The 23,154-nt window shown below is 41.4% G+C and overlaps 1 protein-coding gene and 1 long non-coding RNA gene across 2 annotated transcripts in view; both read left to right on the top strand.

Annotated features, from left to right (window-relative positions):
- Positions 1-729: 729 nt before the first annotated feature.
- Positions 730-4,690, top strand: LOC134224012 (uncharacterized). The gene is made up of 3 exons (XR_009982805.1): positions 730-934; positions 1,281-1,386; positions 4,197-4,690. It is a non-coding gene; the product is annotated as an uncharacterized LOC134224012 (long non-coding RNA).
- A 1,199-nt stretch (positions 4,691-5,889) lies between these two features.
- LOC134219192 (ralA-binding protein 1) overlaps positions 5,890-23,154 on the top strand; it is a 37,183-nt gene continuing 19,918 nt past the window's right edge. The window contains exons 1-3 of the mRNA XM_062697892.1: positions 5,890-6,156; positions 6,220-6,352; positions 6,417-7,241. Of these exons, the coding sequence (XP_062553876.1) occupies positions 6,066-6,156; positions 6,220-6,352; positions 6,417-7,241 (1,049 nt within the window). The 5' untranslated portion in view covers positions 5,890-6,065. The remainder of the gene's footprint in view (positions 6,157-6,219; positions 6,353-6,416; positions 7,242-23,154) is intronic.

Raw genomic sequence — 23,154 nt, 5'->3', positions numbered from 1 at the left:
TTTCACGGTGAATTTTTCCGAATCCCTACAGGCAATTCTTCAAAAATAAATTCAGAAGAATTCCACAAGGAAATTCAGTTAGAAAAAACCGTTGGAATTATATTTAAACACTCATTAGAAAATCCAAGGGAAAGTCATTTCCCTACTCATGAAGATTTAAAAGAATATTCTCTTGAATTCAAACAATTTGAGTGTGTAAAAATAAACGATACATAAAACAAGGAGTTGATTGAAATTACAAATCTATTGGATTTTGAAATTTTTTCACTGATATCATAATTTTGACATTGAAGACATTTGAAGACATTTTAACTCAACTGCGAAGACATTTGAAAATATCCCCTGGCATCCCTGATAGAAACTGAATATGTAATTAATATGTACCTTAATTGGAGTAAACCAATTTCAGCGTGTATGCGCTATAAACTATTTTATAGTTATCGATTTGCCTTCTGCTTTGTTTCCCGTACACTAATAAAAATCCACACATTTTTATTGGCAAAAATCTAAAGAAATTTACAAATAAATTTTATGTGTGCGTTAATAACCACCCTCTATAAGAGAATCCACATAAAGGTTATTAGTTAATAAGGGTTATGTGTGTTTCCACATATATGCCATGCGGATTCACATAGCCATTATGTGGGAAATGCTATAGTCAAAATTTATGTGTGCCACACATAATGGATATGATTGGATTTTTGTCAGTGTACATTTCATTGGCGACGAGGAAAACGGTTCAACTGCAGTGCGTGTGTTAAAAGCTGTGCTGTTCCCGGTGCGACATTGCCGGACGGAGTTTAACAGTGAAGATAGTGTCGTTGCCATTCGGCGGCGGCGAGAAAATCTTCAGCAGCAACAAAGTATTGGTTGCAGAGCAGGTGGCAGAGATACGGAATAAATCAGACGGGAACGTTCCGGGAAAAAGGTATAGGTAAAGTAAAACGGGATTGTGAAGACGGTGAAAACTAGTGGTAGCACGTTTTAGTGCTCGTAAACACCATTTTGTGGTGTACGATAGTGTTTTCTTTCATTGAAACAAATAAAACAAACAACAAAACACGGAAAAAAAAAGTTGTGAAAAAGATTTTTTCATATAATTAAATAATCAATTTTTCTTTTCTTTATGTTTAGCCGGTGATAATTGTATGCTAAATTAAAACTACGCCTATTGTTTTACGTTTTTAACAAAGGGTTGGAACAACAAAGGAAGAGTGAAAAGGTTTTTGAAACCAATTATCAGGTTGATTAATTAGTGTTCTTCTCTATTTTCCAAATAGTGGCGATTGCCGGCGAAGAGGAAGTTTTTCCTTTCCTTCTGGAATTAGAACCCGCTGAAACTACCGGAGCAAAGCATTTTTTCGGGTTTGATATTATTGTATTGCGGTAAGTCCTTTTTGATTATACATTGTTTCTTTTATTTGAAATTTGAAAGTTTTGAGAAAAAAGTGAATATTATAGCTCTGGATTATATTTGTTTGTGAAAGAGGGCACTGTGTAGAAGAATAATTGGACAAATTGCTGTTTATCGCATGAATGGCGGATACACTAACGTGAAACGGTTTTGATATATTTATTTGGTGATTTTTTCTATTTTTCTTGATAATCAATGGAAGTTTTTTGCTTTTAATTAGTTGTGCGTGAATTTTTTGAAACCAGTTAAGATCCTTTTAATTAGTGTGCTTGGTATCATTGTAACAAATTGATTTGAAACATTTATCCGAGTTATTTTGGGGTTATTCTTTATTCAAATTGAATTATTTTGGTTGGTTTTAAAAGTTATAGAAATGATTTCGTACGTAGCACCAAATATCGATCCGTACCGTAAAGGACAATCTTTCGCATCATGGTTCAAGCGGCTTGGGTACCATTTTCGTGTCAATAAAGTAGCAGATGCCGACAAGAAAGACCAGATGTTCCTTCTTGGAGGTGATTATCTTTTTGAAGTGGCTCAAAATTTGTACTTTAGTGAACAGTTGCTTGATGATGCACCGTTAGATGAACTGATTGATAAACTCAAACAAAAGTTAGACAAAACTGATACAGCTTTGATTCAACGGTTTAAATTTGGGTCCCGAGTACAGCAACCTGGTGAAACAGCCAGTGATTTTCTTTTTTCGCTTAAACTCCAAGCTGAGTATTGTAACTTTAAACGTGATAAACAGGATCGCATACTTGATCGGGTTCTCATTGGCTTGTCGGATGACGCCTTGAGACAAAAGTTATTAGCGGAATATGGGGACAAATTGAATCTAGCTCAAGTTGAGAAAATGTTATCTACATGGGAGTTAGCTGCTTCTGATGCAAAAACATTAACACAAGACAATTCTTTTGAACAAATCGCTTCTATTTTTGGAAGTTGTGGTAACCTTTTTCAACGTATGACAGATTCAAATCGAAGGCATGGTCCAGTGAAGAGCCGAGCAGGCTATAGACATTTTTCAGGTGATGACGAGCGCAACACAAAACCCTACAATAGGTACAGCAATCGTGTGAATCATCGTTCACAGACCGGACGGGTTAGACAAGTGCGGCTCCAGGAACAGCGAAGAAGGTATCTGGATGCAGTGGTTAACCCGGTGGAACTGAAGAGCGATGAACAACTAGTAATCGACCAGCGAGTGTGCTACTATTGTGGAGTTCGAGGACATGTTCGAAGGAGGTGCCCGAAGCTGGAACAATTCAAGAGGAGTTCGATCAACAACATCAACTTTGAAAAAACCTGTGCGAAAAATGACGATAATTTGTCGAATATGATAAGTTGTTGGGTAGACAAGAGTGATGATTCGGATCCAGGTGAATTACAGTGCATGCATGTTTCTTCCATTAACAAAAGTCATCCATGTTTATTAGAACTGGATATTCAAGGCATCAATGTGCAGATGGAGATTGATAGTGGCTCCGACGTTTCCGTGATTGGTAAGAAGCTATTTTTGGCTAAATTCGATATTCCACTTAAAAAAAGTTCCAATAGTTTAATAGTGGTAAACGGTTCCCAATTGAAAATTGCTGGAGAAGTTATTGTTTCGGTAATTTTTCGGAATATAAAGGCAAAATTAAAACTTCTGGTATTGGATAGTGATCATGATTTTGTTCCTTTATTTGGGAGAACCTGGTTGGATGTTTTCTTTCCCAACTGGCGTAATAGTTTTGAAAAACAAGTAACTGGAAACAGAATAAGTATACACAAGAACAACGATTTAATGATTTATGTCAAGACTAAATTGTCTGATGTTTTCATTAAAGATTTTTTGACTCCTATTAAAGGTAATGAAGCCGAGTTGGTTTTAAAAATTGACACACCTATTTATAGGAAAGCTATTGACGTTCCAGATGCAATAAGGGATAATAGTGCTGATATTTGTTTGCGATTCCCATTGGAGCAGTCAGTTGCTGATTTGGAAAAGATTGTTAGTGCTTGTGATGCTTCTGCTGTTATGGCAGAGCAACCAAAACAGTTGAATAATTTGAAATGTACTCCTTCCACAACACTTTTTGATAGAATACACCAAGAATATTTCTACTATAAGCATTACATTTGTTTATTGAACGCTTATGGCTTTTCAAAGTGGATGGAAGTTGAACGGAGGAAAAATAAAAATGAATGTGAAGAATTGATAAAACTACTGTTAGCATATTTGGCTAAATTTGGGTTTCCAGACAGAATGTCAGGTAATGGTCCTCTATTAAATCCTCATGATTTCAAGAATTTTTTTGAGAGGCAAGGAATATGGGTTTTGGACAGTCTTCCATGTAATCCCGCTATGAATGGCAAGGGGAAGAGACTAGTTCGTAAAGTTAAAGATGTAGTGAGAATGTTTCTACTTGACCCAAAATACTTAAAGGCAAAACTGGAGGATCTAATTGGACTATTTTTAATAAATTTAGAAAACAATGTGACGATGGAAGGATTTATTTCTTCTCAAATAGTTTTAGTCCATACTTTTAAACTGTTAATCAATATGATTAATGTAAAGAAATACCAAGACAATAAAATCGTACCATTAATTTATTGTGATAACCGTAGTGATGAAATAACCACTGGATATAGTACCGATATTAGTAAAATGCCTAGTGAAAATCCTTTGGATAGTCTGATGGCTAATGATGCTCTATGGTACAAGAATAGTAATCGTCATCAGGCTAAATTGTTAAAAGCGTATTTGTTTAAACGTATCTGTAAAAATATTTCCCAGATAACGATTGGACAACGGACAACAACTACGGCGAACCGAAGCCAAATGAAGTTCGTTGACGATGTGGGTATTCAGCGACGCCGATCGATGGTGGTGTATGTCGATCTCTATGTCGATGATCCCGGTCCATCACCACCACCACGTAGTACGATCGGCGAGGAGCTTTGCAAGGTGCCTTTCCGGGGATTCCTGGAGCGCGAGTTGCAGAGACGAGAAGATGAATTGCCGCCGGTTAAGCCGAATCGAAAACGAAAGTACGTGAATTTGGCGCTCGATGGCCTGCCGTGGCGTTCGAAGAGAACGCGAAGAAACAGAAGTGAATTTCAATATTTTTTTCATTCGAATTGTTAATAATTTGTTAATAGTAACTATCGATTTGTAAATGATAATAATACTATCGAATAACTTCCGAAGAGGGAAGGACTAATATGTACCTTAATTGGAGTAAACCAATTTCAGCGTGTATGCGCTATAAACTATTTTATAGTTATCGATTTGCCTTCTGCTTTGTTTCCCGTACATTTCAGTAATAGACGAATCCAAGTAAAAATAAGAAGAAGACACACGACGGTGTTAACTTTGACAGATCCTACAGTACAGCATAGGGAGATAATTTTAAAATGCTTATTATAAATTCCAGACAAATTGTAATTAAAATCTGATTGAAGTATGATACGGAAAAAGTTCCGAACTGTATGATAGATACATTTTTGGAAAATATTCGAAAAATTGAGATAAGCTTCCGAATATGTAATTCAGAACTTTTTCCGTATCGTACTTCAATCAGATTTTAATTACAATTTGTCTAGAATTTATAATAAGCATTTTAAAATTATCTCCCTATGCTGTACTGTAGGATCTGTCAAAGTTAACACCGTCGTGTGTCTTCTTCTTATTTTTACTTGGATTCGTCTATATTATCTCCCAGATATTACCGATTTGATGAATGGTTCATTTCTATTCGGGATGTTTCTGATGCCGGCATCAAAATCATCGATTAATTTGATACGAAGGTGTAAATCATAGTCGACGAAAACCTGCCATTGCAAAATTTTTATGTTTTAAATAAATATCATGATATTTTGGCGAAGTACCTATAGAGCGCTTGGAGCCGATCAAAATATAAAAATTTATTAAAGGTATCAATATACGAAACAGTTTTTGACGAAGAATTACGTCTTTCGGTACGATAAGAGGTCAGGAAGTACAGGAAGTACGAGCCAATAACTCAGACGTTTTTCAACGGATTCCGGAGATGGTATGAGTCGATCAGTAAACTTTCTAAGATTCTTTACAACTATTGTAAACAATTGATTCAATGCATTTAACTATTGAACAATTCAATTTCGCCAACCAATGTTGAAATTGCACTTTAACAGTAAATTGCCTACATTTCGGCTATTAGTCATCTGGCATGAACATGCATAAAATGTTGACGATCAAATTTCGTATCCGCTATCGCACTATACGTAATTCTATGTTCAATTTGCGGTCGTATCTTTGATATATTTGTATACAACTTTTTACTTTTTTTACCATCGATTTTTGTTTTCTGTTATCAAAGAACAGTCAAATTGCACAGTCGCCTCGTATCGCGCGGTCGCGTTTTATCTGATTTCCCCCTAATAAATGATCATCAGTGAGTTCTGATCCCGATAATGACCGATGTCAAAATCAGCTGATACATGTCAAAATAAACGAAAATCAAAAAAATTGCTAGAAGTTGTGTTGATATCGATTTTTATGTCGCAGGATTTAAGGTTTTGTAAAAAAAATAGACATCTTATGAATGATATAGTGTGTAACATTAAAAATAGTTCTCTTGCAAAATATTATACTTGGCTCGGTGTCAGGGAAGAATAGTGCGTTATGGATTTCGATAGCCCTGACGTTGAAAAGGATTTTCCCGGGCTGTACGCATCGGAGACTGGTGGCAAAAGCAAGAAAGATGACAAAGATTGTAAGTTTTCAATTGATGATTGATAAAGTTTTAAACTAGGTACTTATTTCTAATTCCCAATAGTTGCTGAAGCCGACGCGGAAAAGGTGAGCAAGAAAGAACTTCTAATTGGTCGCAGGAAGGACAAAAAAGAAAAGAAAACTGCGTATGCCACTTTGGAAGGTGAAAGCTCTCCGGAGGAAGAATTGGAAACGAAGTAAGTTTTGTAAAGTGGTTCTATTGGCAAGATTGATTAACTAAAACTTTTGTTTTCTTTTTAGAAGCCCATCAAAATCTAAGAAATCCAAGGCTTTCAAGTTTCCTTCAAAAAGTAAGGAAAAACGTGAGAAATCTCGTGAAAAAGAAAAACCCGAGGGATATAAAATAGAAGATTCTAAACCACCAGAAAAACCAGAAAAAGAAAAGAAGAAAGATAAAGATAAGAAAGAGAAGGACAAAAAAGATAAGTCAAAGGACAAGAAAGACAAAAAGTTAAAGCAAAGCAGCATAAGCGAAGAAGTATTAGAATTAGGAGATGCTCAGCCGATTTTCGGAGTATCGCTTGGACTAGCAGTAGAACGAAGTCGGTGCCATGACGGTATCAACCTCCCGTTGGTGGTTCGAGATTGCATTGACTACCTGCAAGACCACGGGCTACGAAGTGACCAAATCTATAAAGTAGAGGCTGTAAAATCAAAGCTACAGCAACTGAAGAAGTTCTATAACAATCGCGACGGAAGCTACGTAGATGAGTTTGACATTCCCACCGCTTGTGGACTACTGAAGCTGTTTCTTCGTGAGCTTCCCGAACCGATTTTGACCACTGATTTATCGACGCGGTTCGAGGAAGCTGCTTCGCACTCGCAGGTATCACAGCAGGAACAGGAACTGGTGGGATTGGTTGAGCAGCTGCCGAGCTGTAATCGAACCCTGTTGGCGTGGGTAATCCTTCATCTGGACGCCGTCACCCAGAACGAGACTCACACGAAGATGAACGCACAAAATATTGCGATGTTGCTCAGTCCGACTTTGCAGATGTCGCACCGCTTGTTTGTGGCTATGCTGTGCTATTGCAACCATTTATTTGCGGAAACGGAGCTTTTGAGGTAAGTGCGGGTGTGCTTGGTATCCTTTTAAATAGTCATATGGGTGAATGGTTAAACGGAGGATTCAGATAGGGTATGCTAAATTCGCTGTTTGCTGTTTGATATTTTGCATCTCTGTATATATGGAATGACAATTCTCATGTGATTCCATATATACAGAGATGCAAAATATCAAATATCCTTTCGGTAGGTTATTTGCGTAACCCAATGTCCTTACGCCTAACGTCTTTATATCTAACATCAGTATACCTAGCGTTCTTATGCCTAACGTTAAGACAATTTGCAGAGGTTAGACAGGAAAGGTTGAGATCAAGACAAAATTTTCAAAACGACTTATCTGCTTTTGTAAACAAAGATTCTGTTGTATTGTATAATCTTTTATTAGAGTGTATCATCCCTCACATGTAACCACCTTGACTCCCTCTCTAATTTTCATCAGTTGAATAAAGCTATTAGTGAAGAACAGACGTACAAGCCTTTTCACTCTGAACCATATCCGTAACATGGTGTCAGAAGTTTTCGCGGTATAAAGTTCGAAAAAACGTTTGGAATCGTCGGGCATTAGAAAACTCGAGATCGCGTTTAAAGTAACGTAAAAGAAGCGATTTAAACTTCGGTTACGTATCGAATCGAAATGGAGCAGCTAACTAGATTGCTGGAACATCAAACTCAACTTTTTGAAAGGCTGCTACAGCAGCAGAATGGGCCCCAAGGGGTAGCACCAATACCTCAAAATGTGCCGCTTCCACCTCCATTGTCTCTCGAAGGAGACATGGACGAAAATTTTTCTTTTTTTGAAGACAATTGGAAGAACTATGCCACCGCGGTTGGCATGGACGACTGGCCAGCCACGGAAAATGCAAAAAAAGTAAGCTTTCTGTTGTCAGTTGTCGGAACGGAAGCTCTAAAAAAGTTCAGCAACTTTGACCTGACAGCAGCAGACAGAATATCGCCGGATACCGTTCTGGCGGCAATAAAGCTTAAAGTGACACGTACCAGGAATATCATTGTAGATAGGATGGATTTCTTCACAGCCAGCCAGGCAGCAGCGGAAAGCATTGACGATTACACGACTCGATTGAAGACTTTAGCCAAACCGGCCAGATTTGGAATTATTGAAGCTGAAATGATCACCTACAAGCTAGCCACATCCAATAAGTGGCCACATCTGAGATCTAAAATGCTCACTGTAACCGGACTTACTACAGCAAAGGCTATCGATATGTGCCGTGTAGAGGAGATCACAGCAAAGCACGTTCTAACACTTTCGACGGACAAAATGCCGGAGGTAAACAAGGTAAAAGCCTCATCGTCAAAATCTCGTCTATGCAAGTTTTGTGGCGACTGGCATACGTTTACAAAAGGCTCCTGTCCAGCATACGGAAAAAAATGCAAAATGTGTTCCGGAAAGAATCACTTCGAAAAAGTTTGTCGGAAGAATACGTCAAGCACGTCGAAACACAATCGTGTACGCAGAGTCAAGAAAATCAACGAAGACACCTCGGATGACAGCGATTCGGATAACGAGTGTAGTGAGCGGTCGGAGGATTCTGAAATCGAAAGGAGATTGGCAAGATTTTGACAATTCGAAGAAGGGAGGACATGTTTTGGCGGAAGTGTTCCTGAAGGTTGGCAACAAATGGAGAAATGTGAAGTGCGAGTTAGATACAGGTGCCAACACCAGCTTGATAGGTTACGATTGGTTATGTAAATTGACCGGAGAACCAGATCCAGAGTTGCAGCCTTCCCCATACAAACTTCAAGCATTCGGAGGCGGCATAATCAGTGTCTTGGGTCAAGTCAAGCTGCCTTGCATGTGCCAAACGAAACGGTATCTTCTTGTACTACAAGTCGTTGACGTCAGCCACAGGCCACTCTTGTCGCTGAAAGTCTGCACGACGTTCGGTTTGATTAAGTTTTGTAACACTGTCAGCATGATACCTATCAAAGCAAAGCCGGAAGAAAGTGATCAAAATGTCATGAAGATATATCGCATCGAAGCAGAGAAAATTATCGAACAGTTCAGCGAAGTTTTCTGTGGATATGGTAAAATGGATGGAGAAGTGAGCTTGGAGATCGATAGCAGTGTTCCTCCAGTGATACAGCAACCCCGACGAATCCCGATCGCGCTGCGACCAAAGTTGAAGGCAGAGTTAGACCAGTTGCTAAAGGACGGCATCATTACGAGAGAGTATCGGCATACTGAATGGGTGAGTAATATTCTTATTGTCAAGCGTGGATCTTCGGAATCTGAATCCATCCGCATATGCCTCGACCCTATACCATTGAACAAAGCTTTGAAAAGACCCAACCTTCAATTTGTTACTTTGGATGAAATTTTACCGGAGCTAGGTCAAGCGAAAGTCTTTTCAACCGTAGATGCACGAAAAGGTTTTTGGCACGTTGTGCAAGATGAGCCAAGTAGCAAAGCTATCATCGTTTTGGACACCCTTTGGTCGTAACCGCTGGCTGAGACTTCCTTTCGGTATCTCATCAGAAATATTCCAGTCAAAGCTGCAGGAGATTATCCAGGGTCTCGAAGGTATCGAATGTTTAGCGGACGACGTTCTGATTTTTGGCAGAGGTTCAACAATAGAAGAAGCACTTCGTGATCATAATTCTAATTTGAGGCATCTGCTGGTCAGACTGAAGCAAAACCACGTGAAACTCAATAAATCAAAACTTAAACTCTGTGAGACGTCCGTGAAATTTTATGGGCATGTTCTCACTGCCGAAGGATTGCAACCCGATTATACAAAGGTTTCGTCTATTGAACACTATCCGGTCCCAGTCAACAGGAAAGAATTACATCGATTCATTGGGATGGTCACGTACCTCAGCAGATTCATTCCTAACCTTAGTGCCAGCTTTTCCAACCTACGGCGACTAATTTCGGAGAAGGAGACGTGGCAATGGACACACCAAGAAGATATGGAATTTTCTAGAGTGAAATCGCTCGTATCCAACATCGCAACATTACGGTACTACGACGTAAATGAACCACTAATTATCGAGTGTGACGCGAGCTGCTTCGGGCTAGGAGTGGCTATATGATGGATGGAATCGTTGGCTATGCGTCCAGAACACTGACCGAAACGGAAAAAAACTACGCTCAAATAGAGAAAGAGTTGCTCTCTATTCTGTTTGCATGCGTTCGTTTTGATCAACTGATCGTTGGGAACCCTGTACAACTGTAAGAACCGATCACAAGCCTCTAATCAACATATTCAACAAGCCATTGCTCACAGCCCCGAAAAGGTTGCAACATATGCTGTTGAATTTGCAACGCTATCAGCTCACCCTGGAATATGTAACCGGAAAGGAGAATGTTGTGGCGGACGCTATTTCGCGTGCACCTTATGATGACTCAACCGAACACAACGAATATCGAAAACAGAATATCTACAAAATCTTCAGACAACTAGAGGATTATAATATGAGCAGCTTTCTGAGTGTTTCCGACAGTTGCTTGGATAGCATCATTAAGGCTACGGAGCAGGATGCAGCTTTGCAAGTTGTAATCGATTATACCCGAAACGGTTGGCCTAACACCATCGAGCGAGTTCCTGCAGCCGCCAAAATTTTCTACAAGTATCGAAGCGAATTATCTACCCAAGACGGATTAGCTTTCAGAGGTGATCGTATTTTAATCCCTAATGCACTACATCGTTCCATGATTGAGAAAGTCCACGTAAGTCACAACGGTATTGAATCGACTCTGAAACTCGCCCGGGAAAACATGTTTTGGCCAGGAATGAGCGCGCAAATTACGGATGTTGTGAAGGAATGCACTATTTGCGCCAAATTTTCTCCGAGTCAGCAGAAACCTCCGATGAAGAATCACGCAATTCCAATATATCCGTGGCAAACTGTATCGATGGATGTATTCTTTGCAACCTATCGCGGCAAGAAGCATCAATTTCTAGTAACCGTAGATCATTATTCAGATTACATTGAACTTGATCTTCTGAAAGACATGACAGCCAAAAGCCTCGTTGAAAGCTGCAAAAGGAATTTCTCCCGCCATGGAATCCCTCAGATCGTCAACACAGACAACGGGACAAATTTTGTTAACGAAGAGATGAAGGATTTGTCTATAAAATGGGACTTCAAGCACTCGACGTCTTCTCCTCATCACCAGCAAGGTAATGGTAAAGCTGAAGCAGCGGTAAAAATCGCGAAACGATTGCTACAAAAAGCAGAGGAAACCGGGCAGGACATATGGTATGTTTTGCTCCACTGGAGGAATATTCCGAATAAAATTGGAAGCAGCCCAGTAAGCAGACTTTTTCGCGTAGCACAAGGTGTGGTGTGCCTGCATCGTTTGACAAATACAGTCCGCACATAGTAGACAATGTTCCAGAATCGATCCTAGAAAACAAAAGGAAGGTAAAATATTATTATGATAGGAAATCTCGCGATTTACCCACACTGCAAACTGGTGCACCAGTTTATGTTCAAGCTCATCCCGAAAACAACAAACTCTGGACTCCAGCAATCGTGAGTGAGAAACTGAATGATCGCTCCTATGTGGTGGATGTTAATGGTTCAAACTACAGGAGGGACCTAGTACACATCAAACCGCGTAAAGAACCAGCACTAAGCCCTATCGAAACAACTTCCGGGTGTGTACGAAGTGACAATATCACTACCAATAATTTTATGGTTGACCGAACAACTGAATCTCAATCTGAACAGTTGGAACCACCTATTTTGAGGAAAAATACTGAAAGAACAAACAGAACAACACCGTCAGTGACAGCAGTGACTACTCCCGCTACCACAACAGCTGATTCGATGACTTTGATGACGAGTGACAGTCGCATCAGTAACACACCACACGATGGATTTAACCGTGCAGCAAAACAGACCACAGATGTGACGAACAGACCAAAACGTGACAGAAAATTACCAAGCAAATATAATGACTTTGTAATGGAAAAATAATTCATTATTTGAGAAAAGAGAGGATGTTGTATTGTATAATCTTTTATTAGAGTGTATCATCCCTCACATGTAACCACCTTGACTCCCTCTCTAATTTTCATCAGTTGAATAAAGCTATTAGTGAAGAACAGACGTACAAGCCTTTTCACTCTGAACCATATCCGTAACAGATTCAAACGACGATTTGACGAATCTGATAGCTCTCCCACGCAAACCAACACCACCAATAGGTAGATGAAGGCTTCCGCTACCTGTTGATGGTGTTAGTTTGCGTGGGAGAGCTATCAGATTCGTCAAATCGCCGTTTGAATCTTTGTTTACAAAAGCAGATAAGTCGTTTTGAAAATTTTGTCTTGAGATATGCAAAATATTGATGAAATTCAAAACAGTATAACAGAATAATCCGATTTTGATAAACTGGGACCATCAGAAGCGGACACACTCTAGTATTCTGTCCTCATCTAAAATTGCTGATCGCTCCTTGGGCACCAAAGATGTTTTGGGTTTTTTGAGGGTATGTTCAAAATGCATTTTTTATACTGTTTGTCATTTTATGTGACGTTCAGAATATTAGTTCTAGTTTCTGGGGAAAGCATAAAACATGAGGAAAGTAAACGTCACATTAAATGACAAGAAGAACAAATGCACTTTAAACATACCATTGAAAACCCCGGAATCTCCGGTCTAAGGTTTTGGATGGGAACCGAATACTAAAAGTGTTTCCGCGTCCGATGGGCCCAGTTTTATCAAAATCGGATTATTCTACGCAAAGTTATGCTGATTTGAATTTAGACAAAATTTTGCCTATCTCAACCTTTTTGTCTAACCCCTGTGTTACACAGCCTATACTGCCGTCATACAAATATTTGTCCCATGTTTGCTGGGATTTCCTATTGTGAACTATTTTGTAGCAGGTGCTAACGGGCAAATCGATTATTGCTGTGTGCGTATGGATGTAGAACACCCCCTGATGTAGAAGTAAAAATTTCAGCAATATAAGTTAGTCTACTAATAGCAACCAAACGAGCTAGTCGCGTTTGTCCAGCGATCCGAAATCTCTCACAGTTGTTCGTCGGGTGTGTGGTTCTGGGAAAACGTCGGGGAGTAAGTCGCGAGATTCTTGGGTCAACGTAGAAGGTTGGTCAAGTTCTGCAGTTCGGACGCAGTTTACAAGCTGTAGACAGAATACACAGCCCCGCGTGGTGAAGTTCGGGTCGTGATCGCGGACAAAGGTTCTCGGACAGTAGATCTCGGAAACAAAAGAACCGCGTGGACAATTGAAGCACATGGTGGCCACGAGTAGGTGCCAGTAAAATTCGGTGTCGTTGATCGTATGTCCAGTTCTGGGGAATACGAAAGTGAGTGCGATCAAGGAGACGGTAGTGAAAACGTAACAGTCTCCGGTCGTAGGGATCAATTTGTGACGTTACGAAACAAAGGCAAAATGTCACGAAGCGGCGATCAAGAAGCTGCGGCATTGAAGGCGGAGTTAGAGGCTAAGGTTGCCGAAATACAACGCTTGCAGCAGCGGCTGACCATCGCGACGAGGGAATCTGCGCCAGGCAGTTGTTCGACGACCAGATTTTCGCGAGTTGAAAGAGCTAGTCAACAAGTTCATCCCGAAAGAAGCAACTTGTCTGTCGGCACAAGAGTGGATTCAGGAGATCGAATTTACGGTTACACATTATGGCTGGGATGACGCGACCAAGCTGCATTGTGCTCGTCTGAATCTGGAAGGTTCCTCAAAATGGTGGTGGTCTGGTGTACAGGATCAAGTGAATACATGGACGCTGTTTTCGCAGATATTAGTGCGCGCGTATCCGTCATCACGCGATACCACACTCAGATGACCAAACGTAGAATACTGCGAGAGGAAACGACTGAAGAGTACGTTTACTCGCAAGTAGCCCTCGGAAAGCGTGCTGGCCTAGATGAAGCTGTAATAGTGAATTATACAATCGGTGGTTTGGGAGAGTTCGTCTCTAAATGCCGAGTACAGCTGGGGGGAAATTGAAACGGTTGAGTAGTTGATCTCACAATTGAAGTGTATGGAGGGTATGGTCGATACACCTTCGGAGTCAACTACTACACGAGTAGCCGAGAAGAAGATAGAGAAGGTGGTGAACTGTTATTGATGTAATCAGTCGGGACATAAAGATGTAGCCTGCCCCAGCGCAGTTGAAAGGTCTCAGGTGGGAAGGTGCTGCTACAACTGGGGTGTTAGTGGCCATATGTCGAAAAATTGGCGAGGATGCAACTGGTAGATGAAGAAAACAACTTCGTGAAATGGGTGGAAGTGGGAGGAATCAAACTGAACGCTCTGATCGATTCGGGCTGTAAAGTGTCTACTATAAAGAGTCGCGAATAAAGTCGGCAACAGTGAAGTGACAAATACAACTCTGGTCGGGTTCGGTGGAAAAAAAGTGAACGTAGACAAGGTTGTGAGATCGAGTGTGAAGCTGGACGGGATAGCAGTACCGGTGAAGCTCAACGTCGTTCCGAACTGGGTACAGAGCACTGCGATAATTCTCGGACGGGACATGTTAAACCAAGAGGGCATAGTGATGGTAAACCGCAACGGAAAAGTTGAGTTCCGACGTGATAGTGTTCACAGTACCGAGGCGGTGGAAGCAAACCAGATGATGGTAGAGGTTCAGCCGCGGAAGTATGGGTCGATGTTTAAGATCGACAGTAGTAAGTAGTATACGCGAATCGAGGCTGCGGATCTGAATGTGGAGGGACTGAAAGAAGAGATTTTGGACTTGGTGAACCAATACCGGTCTTGTTTTGCGAAGAGTATGAGTAAGTTAGGAGTCGCGAAGGGAACAAAATTTTTTTTTATTCGTATATTTATTTGGTAGGCATTCTGTGCCGTGATCTACTGTGGTACTCTGCTGTACAGAGTCCACACAGAATCTATTTTTAGATGTTCATAATTCGTTATTGTTGTCGTTGCCAGTCCATATCATCGTGAGTCCATTGTGTTCATTTGTCCATGTGGTGAATCCAGTGATCGTTGCTTTGTTCGGTTGCCATTAATCGAAGAACGTTGGAGGAATGCCTCCGAGAAGAACAGTTTTGTCAGTCGTCATCAGGCAGCCGTGTCGGTGAGGCGCGTTCCCCAAAATGCCACCGTACGGACTGCGCTTCTGGCGACTGACAAGGGTTTGTTGGAGAGGCTGGGAATCGAACCCATGACCATTCGCTTATGAGGCGAACGTGTAGCCAACTACGCTACGGGACCCCCCTTAGGGGAACAGAAATGAAGATCGTGCTGAGTGATTCTGAAGCAGTGTATGTGAAGCCTCATCGGATGGAGTACGCGAGAGTAGCTGCTCTGAGTGGTATAGTGGAAGAGTTGGTGGAAGCTGGTATTGTGGAGGAGTCTAATTCGCCGTATAAAAGCAGAGTTGTGATGGTGCCGAAGAAGGACGGTACGTTCCGGATGGCGGTGGATTACCGTCTGCTGAACAAGAATTCGGGGTACTATCAAATCCCTGTTTCGGAGGATAGCCAAGAGTGTACTGCATTTTCGACTCGTAACGGACATTACCATTTCCTTCGGATGCCGTTCGGGTTGGCCAATGGCTGTTCTGTGTTCCAGAGGGCAATGAACCAGCTGACGGGAAAACTCCGAAAAGAGGGAATTGTGGCCTATATCGATGACTTGATGATTGGTGGGAAAAACGTAGGAGAAGTGTTGGAGGTGTTAGAGGTGCTCCAAGAAAGTGGTTTCACGATCAATCTCAAGAAGTCACACTTCTTTAAGACGTCAGTTGATTTTTTGGGTTTCGAGGTGTCGAGGAAAGGAATCCGGCCAGGCGCGGTGAAGACTCGTGCTGTCGCGGAGCTCCCGGTGCCGGAGAGTGTGCTACAGGTCCAGCAGTTTCTTGGGCTGGCGGGATTTTTTCGAAGATTCATCCCACAGTTCAGCATCGTAGCAGCCCCTCTCTTCTCACTGCTGAAGAAGGAGGCGAAGTTTGAGTGGAAAAGTGAGCAAATGGAAGCATTCGAAAAGCTGAAAAAGTCGTTGAGTGAGCTCCCTCTATTAGTGTTGTTTGACCCGAATAGTGAGGTAAAGCTCCACACAGATGCATCACAGGACGGGCTAGCAGGAATTTTGCTAATGCACACAGAAGAGGGTTGGCGCTCGATCAGCTATTACAGCAAGAGAACATCAGAAGCGGAACGAAAATACCATAGCTATGAGCTGGAAGTGTTAGCGGTGGTCTCAAGCGTGGAACGATTTCACCATTACTTGAGCGGGAAGTTTTTCGTGTTGCGAACAGATTGTAGTGCGGTAAAAGACGCTTACGCGAAACGGGACATGAATGCTCGAATTGGTCGGTGTTTTTTGAAGCTCACCGAGTATGACTTTCGACTGGAGCACAGACCAGGCAGCTCTATGAGGCACGTCGACGCGTTAAGCAGAAACTCGGTTGAAGAAGCGAGAAGTGTGGATCCAGTCATGTGTGATATGATGTCTATCTAGGTGAGCAATACTGACTTTCTTGTGGCTCTACAAAGACAAGATGCCCGCTTGTGTGATATCATAGATGTATTAGGAAGAGACCCCGTGAGTGATGAAGAGAGGCAAATTAAACAGAACTATCGGTTGGAGCAGTACAGATTGGTGAGATTAGTGGAAGGTGAGAAGTGTTTCGTGGTACTCACTCGAGTTCGTTGGCGGCTGGTTCACACCTACCATGACGAGATGGGTCACTTCGCTGAAGAGAAGATGTTGCAGCGATTGCGGCAGAAGTTCTGGTTCCTGAAGATGCGCAAGTATGTCCACTCCTACATACAAGCGTGTCCACAATGTGCGTTCTACAAAAGTAAAGGTGGAAGACCGTAAGGGTACCTACACAGTGTACCGAAAGAACCCGTCCCCTTCAGCACGGTGCACATGGATCACACAGGTCCATTTGTTCGATCTGCGCGAGGAAACTCCTATGTAGTGCTTTTAACCTGTGGATTTTCGAAATTTGTGGTGGTCCGAGCAGTACGTTCCACCAAAACTGGACCGGTGCTGAGTTTTCTTGAGGATTTGACCGCTACCTTTGGCACCCCGAGTCGCATTGTAACGGATCGGGGCACGGCCTTCACGGCCAAGGTGTTTGAGGAATATTGTCGGGTGAACGCGATTACCCACATCAAGACAGCCGTTGGGTCACCGAGAGCAAACGGCCAAGCCGAGAGAGCAAACCAAACTGTGCTTAATGCTATTCGTTGTATGGTGGGAAAGCAAAACACTCCTTAGGATGAGCATCTACCGAAGATCCAGTGGTCAATCAACAATGTATTGAATTCGACGACCAATTTATCGCCAAGTGCGTCGGTGCTATCCTACAAGCCACGTGATGTCCATCATAATGCCATTGTATTGGTGCTGCACGACGGGGTGAACAACGCGGTGGAAAACTCTTAGGAGCTGAGACAGCAAGCGATGGAGGCAATTGAGAGAAGGCAGCGTATACAGAAGCAGTACTTCGACGAACATCGTAGGTTGCCGAATGTCTACGAGGTAGGTGATATGGTGTTGGTAGAACGAAATCTCACCGCGATGGGCCACAGTCGCAAATTGGAGGCGAAAGGGCCCCTTCGTGGTGAAAGCTGTGTTGGACAACGACCGATACGATTTTTTTTTCTTCCTAAACAATGGAGGGGGAATCTGCTCAACAGACATCCTGGGTTGACCAGGAAGTGCGGGGTTAGGGATCACCGAGGGAGGCAGGACTACATTCCCGACCCGCTAAACCGTTTCCATTGCCGCCAAGCCCATAGTCCCTTCGGTACAACCAGAAAGTAATGCTTCAAAGGGGGGCCAGTGCACAACGCACCCTCGAGGTTAGCTGCGTGTCCTTGCAGCACCGAACATCCTAACTCGCTTTTTTAGAAGAACACCATGGTATCGTGCCAGCGCATTGCCGGCTTTCCAGGTGGCCTTACCACGCCCTATGTCCTCGGAAGGTGGGTAGGGTCGACTTCGCGCCTGCTTCCCTCTGCACGACTGGTATCAAGAATGATGATGCCGCGTGCACCCCAAATTGACCTTTCTGCGATAGGGCCTATTCGCCAGCACACAGAGGGACTTGCCGACGCGGTGCCTACGCCTGCCCCAGCCTTGACGAGGACCCCTTTCCGTCCTCGGGCTCGGAACCCGCCCGGTTGACCGACGCCGCGAAAGCGACGATACCATGTTGTTCTTCGCGCGGCCACTTGTTCGGTAAAAGGATCGAGTTCGACCACAGAGCATGACCACCGGTATGACCCATGAAGCCGACTCCGATCCCTTGGACCACCTCTTATTTGCGCCTGAACTTGCCATCCTTGAGTGCACGCGCCACCTTCTATGTAGCTCCGAGACGATTTGGGCGATAGCCGATAAAACGGCGTTCCAGCCAAGTTCATCTTTACACATCCTCCGAACTAGGTTGTCCGGGTTGTCTAGGTGTCCAGACCACATGTGGCAAGCATGTGGTCACGTATTGTGCGAAAACGTGAGCACACGAACAACACGTGTTCCGCCGTTTCCTCTAAACCTGCGCACGAATGCGATACGAATTGGAGGATCTACCAGGCGCGCACCACTAGAACCGTCTGAGAACTACGGTGTATGCAGTTGATCGGATCAGGCGTTGGTGTCAACTGGTGGATGTGGACGATTCGGATGCGGTAACAGATAACGAGTAATAGAGGCAATGTGAATTAGTGTTTGAACTCTGATACTGATATCCCAGTTAGCAATTTGTCTTCTATATCAAAGTTGCAATTGAATTAATCGGACTTATATAAGAGCAAAGGAATCGTATTGATTGCACAAAAGCGGCATATACATCCCAAAGTGGAGGCCATATAGCAGCATACATTCGATTGTACCAATCTAATTTATTATTATATGCGATTTTACGACATTTCTAAGATCACTTTACGATTGTATCGTATTATATATCAGATTTAATAACTACATCAATACGATTTTTTTTGCAATTCAGTGTAGAGGAAACATTAAAGAAAACGACTTTGAGGAACATGTATACGATTTTTGCATGTCAATTACGATTTAAAGAACCGATATGCGACTGTAAAAGGCAACGGTAATTAAATAAAAAAAAAAGTTCTTTGGTATACTTATTTTAATAAAGTTTTTTTTTGTTCTATGCTCAAGGATCATGCTTTCGATTTATTTATTTTGTCTTTTTAAAGATTATTTCAACTTGGTATTTAATTACATAACTTACTTTTCGTGGGTATCGAACCTTCGACGATCATATTGAGAGGAACCAGTTATAGCATTGCATCACCTGAAACATGCATTTGATAGCGATTTTTGGCATTGACTTTCTTCGAATTATTCTACTGAAGCATTTTTAGCCTTTGCAATTCGATGAAATCATTTACGATAAAAAATCACAAACTAGAGAAAATAACAACAAACACGGGGATAAACTGGACTAGATTTACGATTTACTAGAACTATATACCTTAATCATAACCTTTAATACGATTACACAGATATCACGTATCTATATCCGATCTTTTCTCAAGATATACGATCTGAGTAACAGAAAGCAAGATGCAAGTACAATGTTGCTATTTTCGCTCTGTTTAATGATTTTGTACAAAAACATGTATTCATTTAAAAAACTTTCATTAGTTAAAAACTTCAACGCTATAATACACTCAGTACCTTAACAACATAAAATACTGTTTTCAAGTATGCATAAATTTGTTATTATGTTACCCATTATGTTCAATTCTAATCAATTTAGTAAAAAATTTACACTTCTGCCTGCACTGGTAAGTGACATCACAGGGAATAAATAAGAAACACGCATCGTCCGCATCCGGCTGAGTCTTTAAAAATTAGATTTCGGTTCAAAAATTCAACATTGAAAAGGTTGGTACTTTCGGCTAAAATAAGAATAAAACATGCGTTCGTGTTCACAGTCTAAGAACTTCTGATCTCGTGTATTCAGTCCTATTTCGTTACATGTTATGACTTCTAGCTCACTCTCTACTCTCTCGACTCTCATCATATTCATTCGAGGTAACTGTCCCTGTTACTGATCTTTATGAATCTGAAAGGTGGATTACACCGCTACAACTTCTTCACCGTTTAGTTGAGAGACCAATAAATATATATTCGACAGATCAAATTCAAAACAAAACAACTTACGTCTAAAACTGAGAATTCGATAACAGTTAATTTCAATAGTATACATAATCTTCTTTCTTTTTCTTCACACATCTTCTTTTCGAACGCCTAAACTCTTCAGCCGGTTGCGCAGTTCGATTCCGACTGACATATTCGAAATCCTCACCAGAGAAGATAAATGAATCGGCAGCAAAGCCATAAAAATCGGTGCTCGAATTCGAATCGTCATCCTCCTCTCTTCTACGTTTACTGGTGCTTGCAACCGCTGGCATTTCGACACAATTTTCCGTTGACAACTGTTCTGCTGTAGCATTCCCAGCTTGTAATGAAGCACTCTCTCCTTGGAAAGCAAAAGTCCTTGAGGCCTTCCGGCGAGAGGCAGGAACTACTTTTAGTTGACGTTTATGAGCTGAAATCACTCTTCCCCCTAGCGACACGCTTTATTTCAAAAAATTTTTCTTCGTCATTTATCGCATTGATCCTTTCCATAGCCGCAATCGATTTCCCAAAAACATTCCTCCAACCTTCGTAAACAACATCGAGCCAGGTACGTCCCATTAACGGTACAAAATCATTCTCACAGCGCAAAATCACCAAAAATAGTTTCCTACGGGTGCCTGCTAACTGCACAGAGACTTCAACTTTTCCCAATATCTTCAGCTTTTTTCCATCAATAACTACTAAACGCTTATTGCATGATTCTAGAGGCAGATTTTTAAAGCACCGCATGTACATATTCTCGGAGATAACGCTTTCAGCCGATCCACTATCAATTTCCATAGTTATTCTCTTCTTTTCAATTATTGTTTCTACATAACAAGGTTCACTGATTTTATTCACAGATGCAATCATCATACACGGCAGTTCATCGTCAGAATCTGACTCCATATCTTCCTTTAAACGCTTGAATAATCCATCAGTTCCCGAACTTGACGGTTTGGGAGAATCTAAAAACTTTACACTTGTCTGAGATTTGCGAGGGCTTTTGTTTCTTAGTCGGTAACAATATTTTCTAACATGCCCTTTTTTCTTACAATAAGAGCACACAAATTGTTTTTCGGAATAATGGTTCTTATTGTTATATCTGTCATTCTGCGACTATCACTGGGCCAACTTCTGCTGTCACTTCTACTTCTGCTCCTGAATCTAGATTGGCGATAAGGTTTATCATCTTTACGACCTAAACGAGCTACTATACCAGGTTTTTTATCATCATCGGTACTTAAAATCAGTGTTCTATCAGAAGCAAGCTCCTGATTAACAATTATTTTTTCGGCTTTGGCCGCAGTTAAATCATCCTCATCAAAAAGTCTCTTTTGTAAACCTCGATCATTCAAGCCGATAACTAGCACATCTCTAATTGCTCTGCTTTTAAAATCGCCAAACTCACACTGTTCTGCTAAATGCTTAACGTCTAAAACAAAATCTACTGCCTTCTCATATTGCCCCTGCCGACGTGTCCAAAATCGGTAACTATGGATAACATCTGAGTCCTTTTTATCATAGCGTTGCTTCAATTTATCCGTGATTTGTTTATATGTTAATTCTCTCAAACTTTGTCCTGGAAACAGAAGCTTTAACTGAGAAAACACCTCGGTACCGCAAACAGCCAAAAACGAGGTTTTATAACTATCTTCCGTATAGTTATTATGCTCAAACATCCACTCTAATTGCTCTTGATATTGGGAAAAGGGAATAGTACCGGGGATAAAAGGCTCAGATGTAGGATTAATAGACATCTTGTCTTTGTTTTTATTAGGCGAGGCACTAAAAATACTATAAATAACAAAATACTTGCGTTGCATAGAACTACGTTGGGGTATTGAGGTAAAATTGCATTCAATATAAGAAATAAAACCACATACCTGATGACAACGATGTCAATTATATGTATAACCACCCTACTCAGAATGAGTCGACGTCGATATATTTGCAACAAGGGTCCCACGAAGCAAAAGATAAATACAGCAGCAACAACACGGAAGCAGGTCCACAGCAACAACAGCAAACAAACAGCAGCAGCAGCAACACCCCTTTTTTTTGGTTGCAAACGCGTATACGACCTCACAGAACAAACCTTCGATAGCACTTGCGGATGCACTTGCATGCATACAATGCACCGCACCTGTCTTCCCACCGTCACACTTTTAGGTAAGATAGGAACCGTGGAAACGGAACACCACCGCTATTACAATTGTACTCACTGGTACTCACTGGAAAACCGTTCAATGTGTGACTCTCACGGTGTACTCGGTATACTTTTGTAAGGTAAAGTATCCAAAGGATGACACTCAGATTTGCGGTAGAAATGGCGTTGACGCTCTATAGGTGCTCACTATAAACAAAAGTAAAATACAAAATGGTGAGAAACACACCAGAAATAAAAACGGCCAAATAATGAAAGGGAATCCTATTGTTAGATCCAAAATGGCGTTTTCGTGAAAGATATTTTCTCAAAAGCTTTCTATTTTAACCGAATTAAATATGCTCTTTGAATCTGCTCACAGATAAATTGCTTTGCGGCTCGTTAGGAAAAATGAATTTTATGATATTCAACCACCTTAACGGCAAAACAAGTCTGGAGTAAAATTTCAAACTGCAAACAGTCTTACGATGTAATGTAGCTTACGCTGACATGTGGTGGGATTCACGATAAAAACAACTTACGCGAAAGAACTTTCCACGCGAATACGGAATATTCCTTCCAAACACCCACTTCACTTTTCACGCGCGATAAAGTTAATTAAGATTTTTCACTTTTTTTTGTCCTCGTCGCCACTGAAAAGGTTGGTACTTTCGGCTAAAATA

This window comes from Armigeres subalbatus, chromosome 3 (genome assembly GCF_024139115.2).
Source record: "Armigeres subalbatus isolate Guangzhou_Male chromosome 3, GZ_Asu_2, whole genome shotgun sequence".
NCBI classification, from domain to species: domain Eukaryota; kingdom Metazoa; phylum Arthropoda; class Insecta; order Diptera; family Culicidae; genus Armigeres; species Armigeres subalbatus.
Note: the sequence above shows the minus strand (reverse complement) of the source record. Positions and strands in the feature narration are given on the sequence as shown.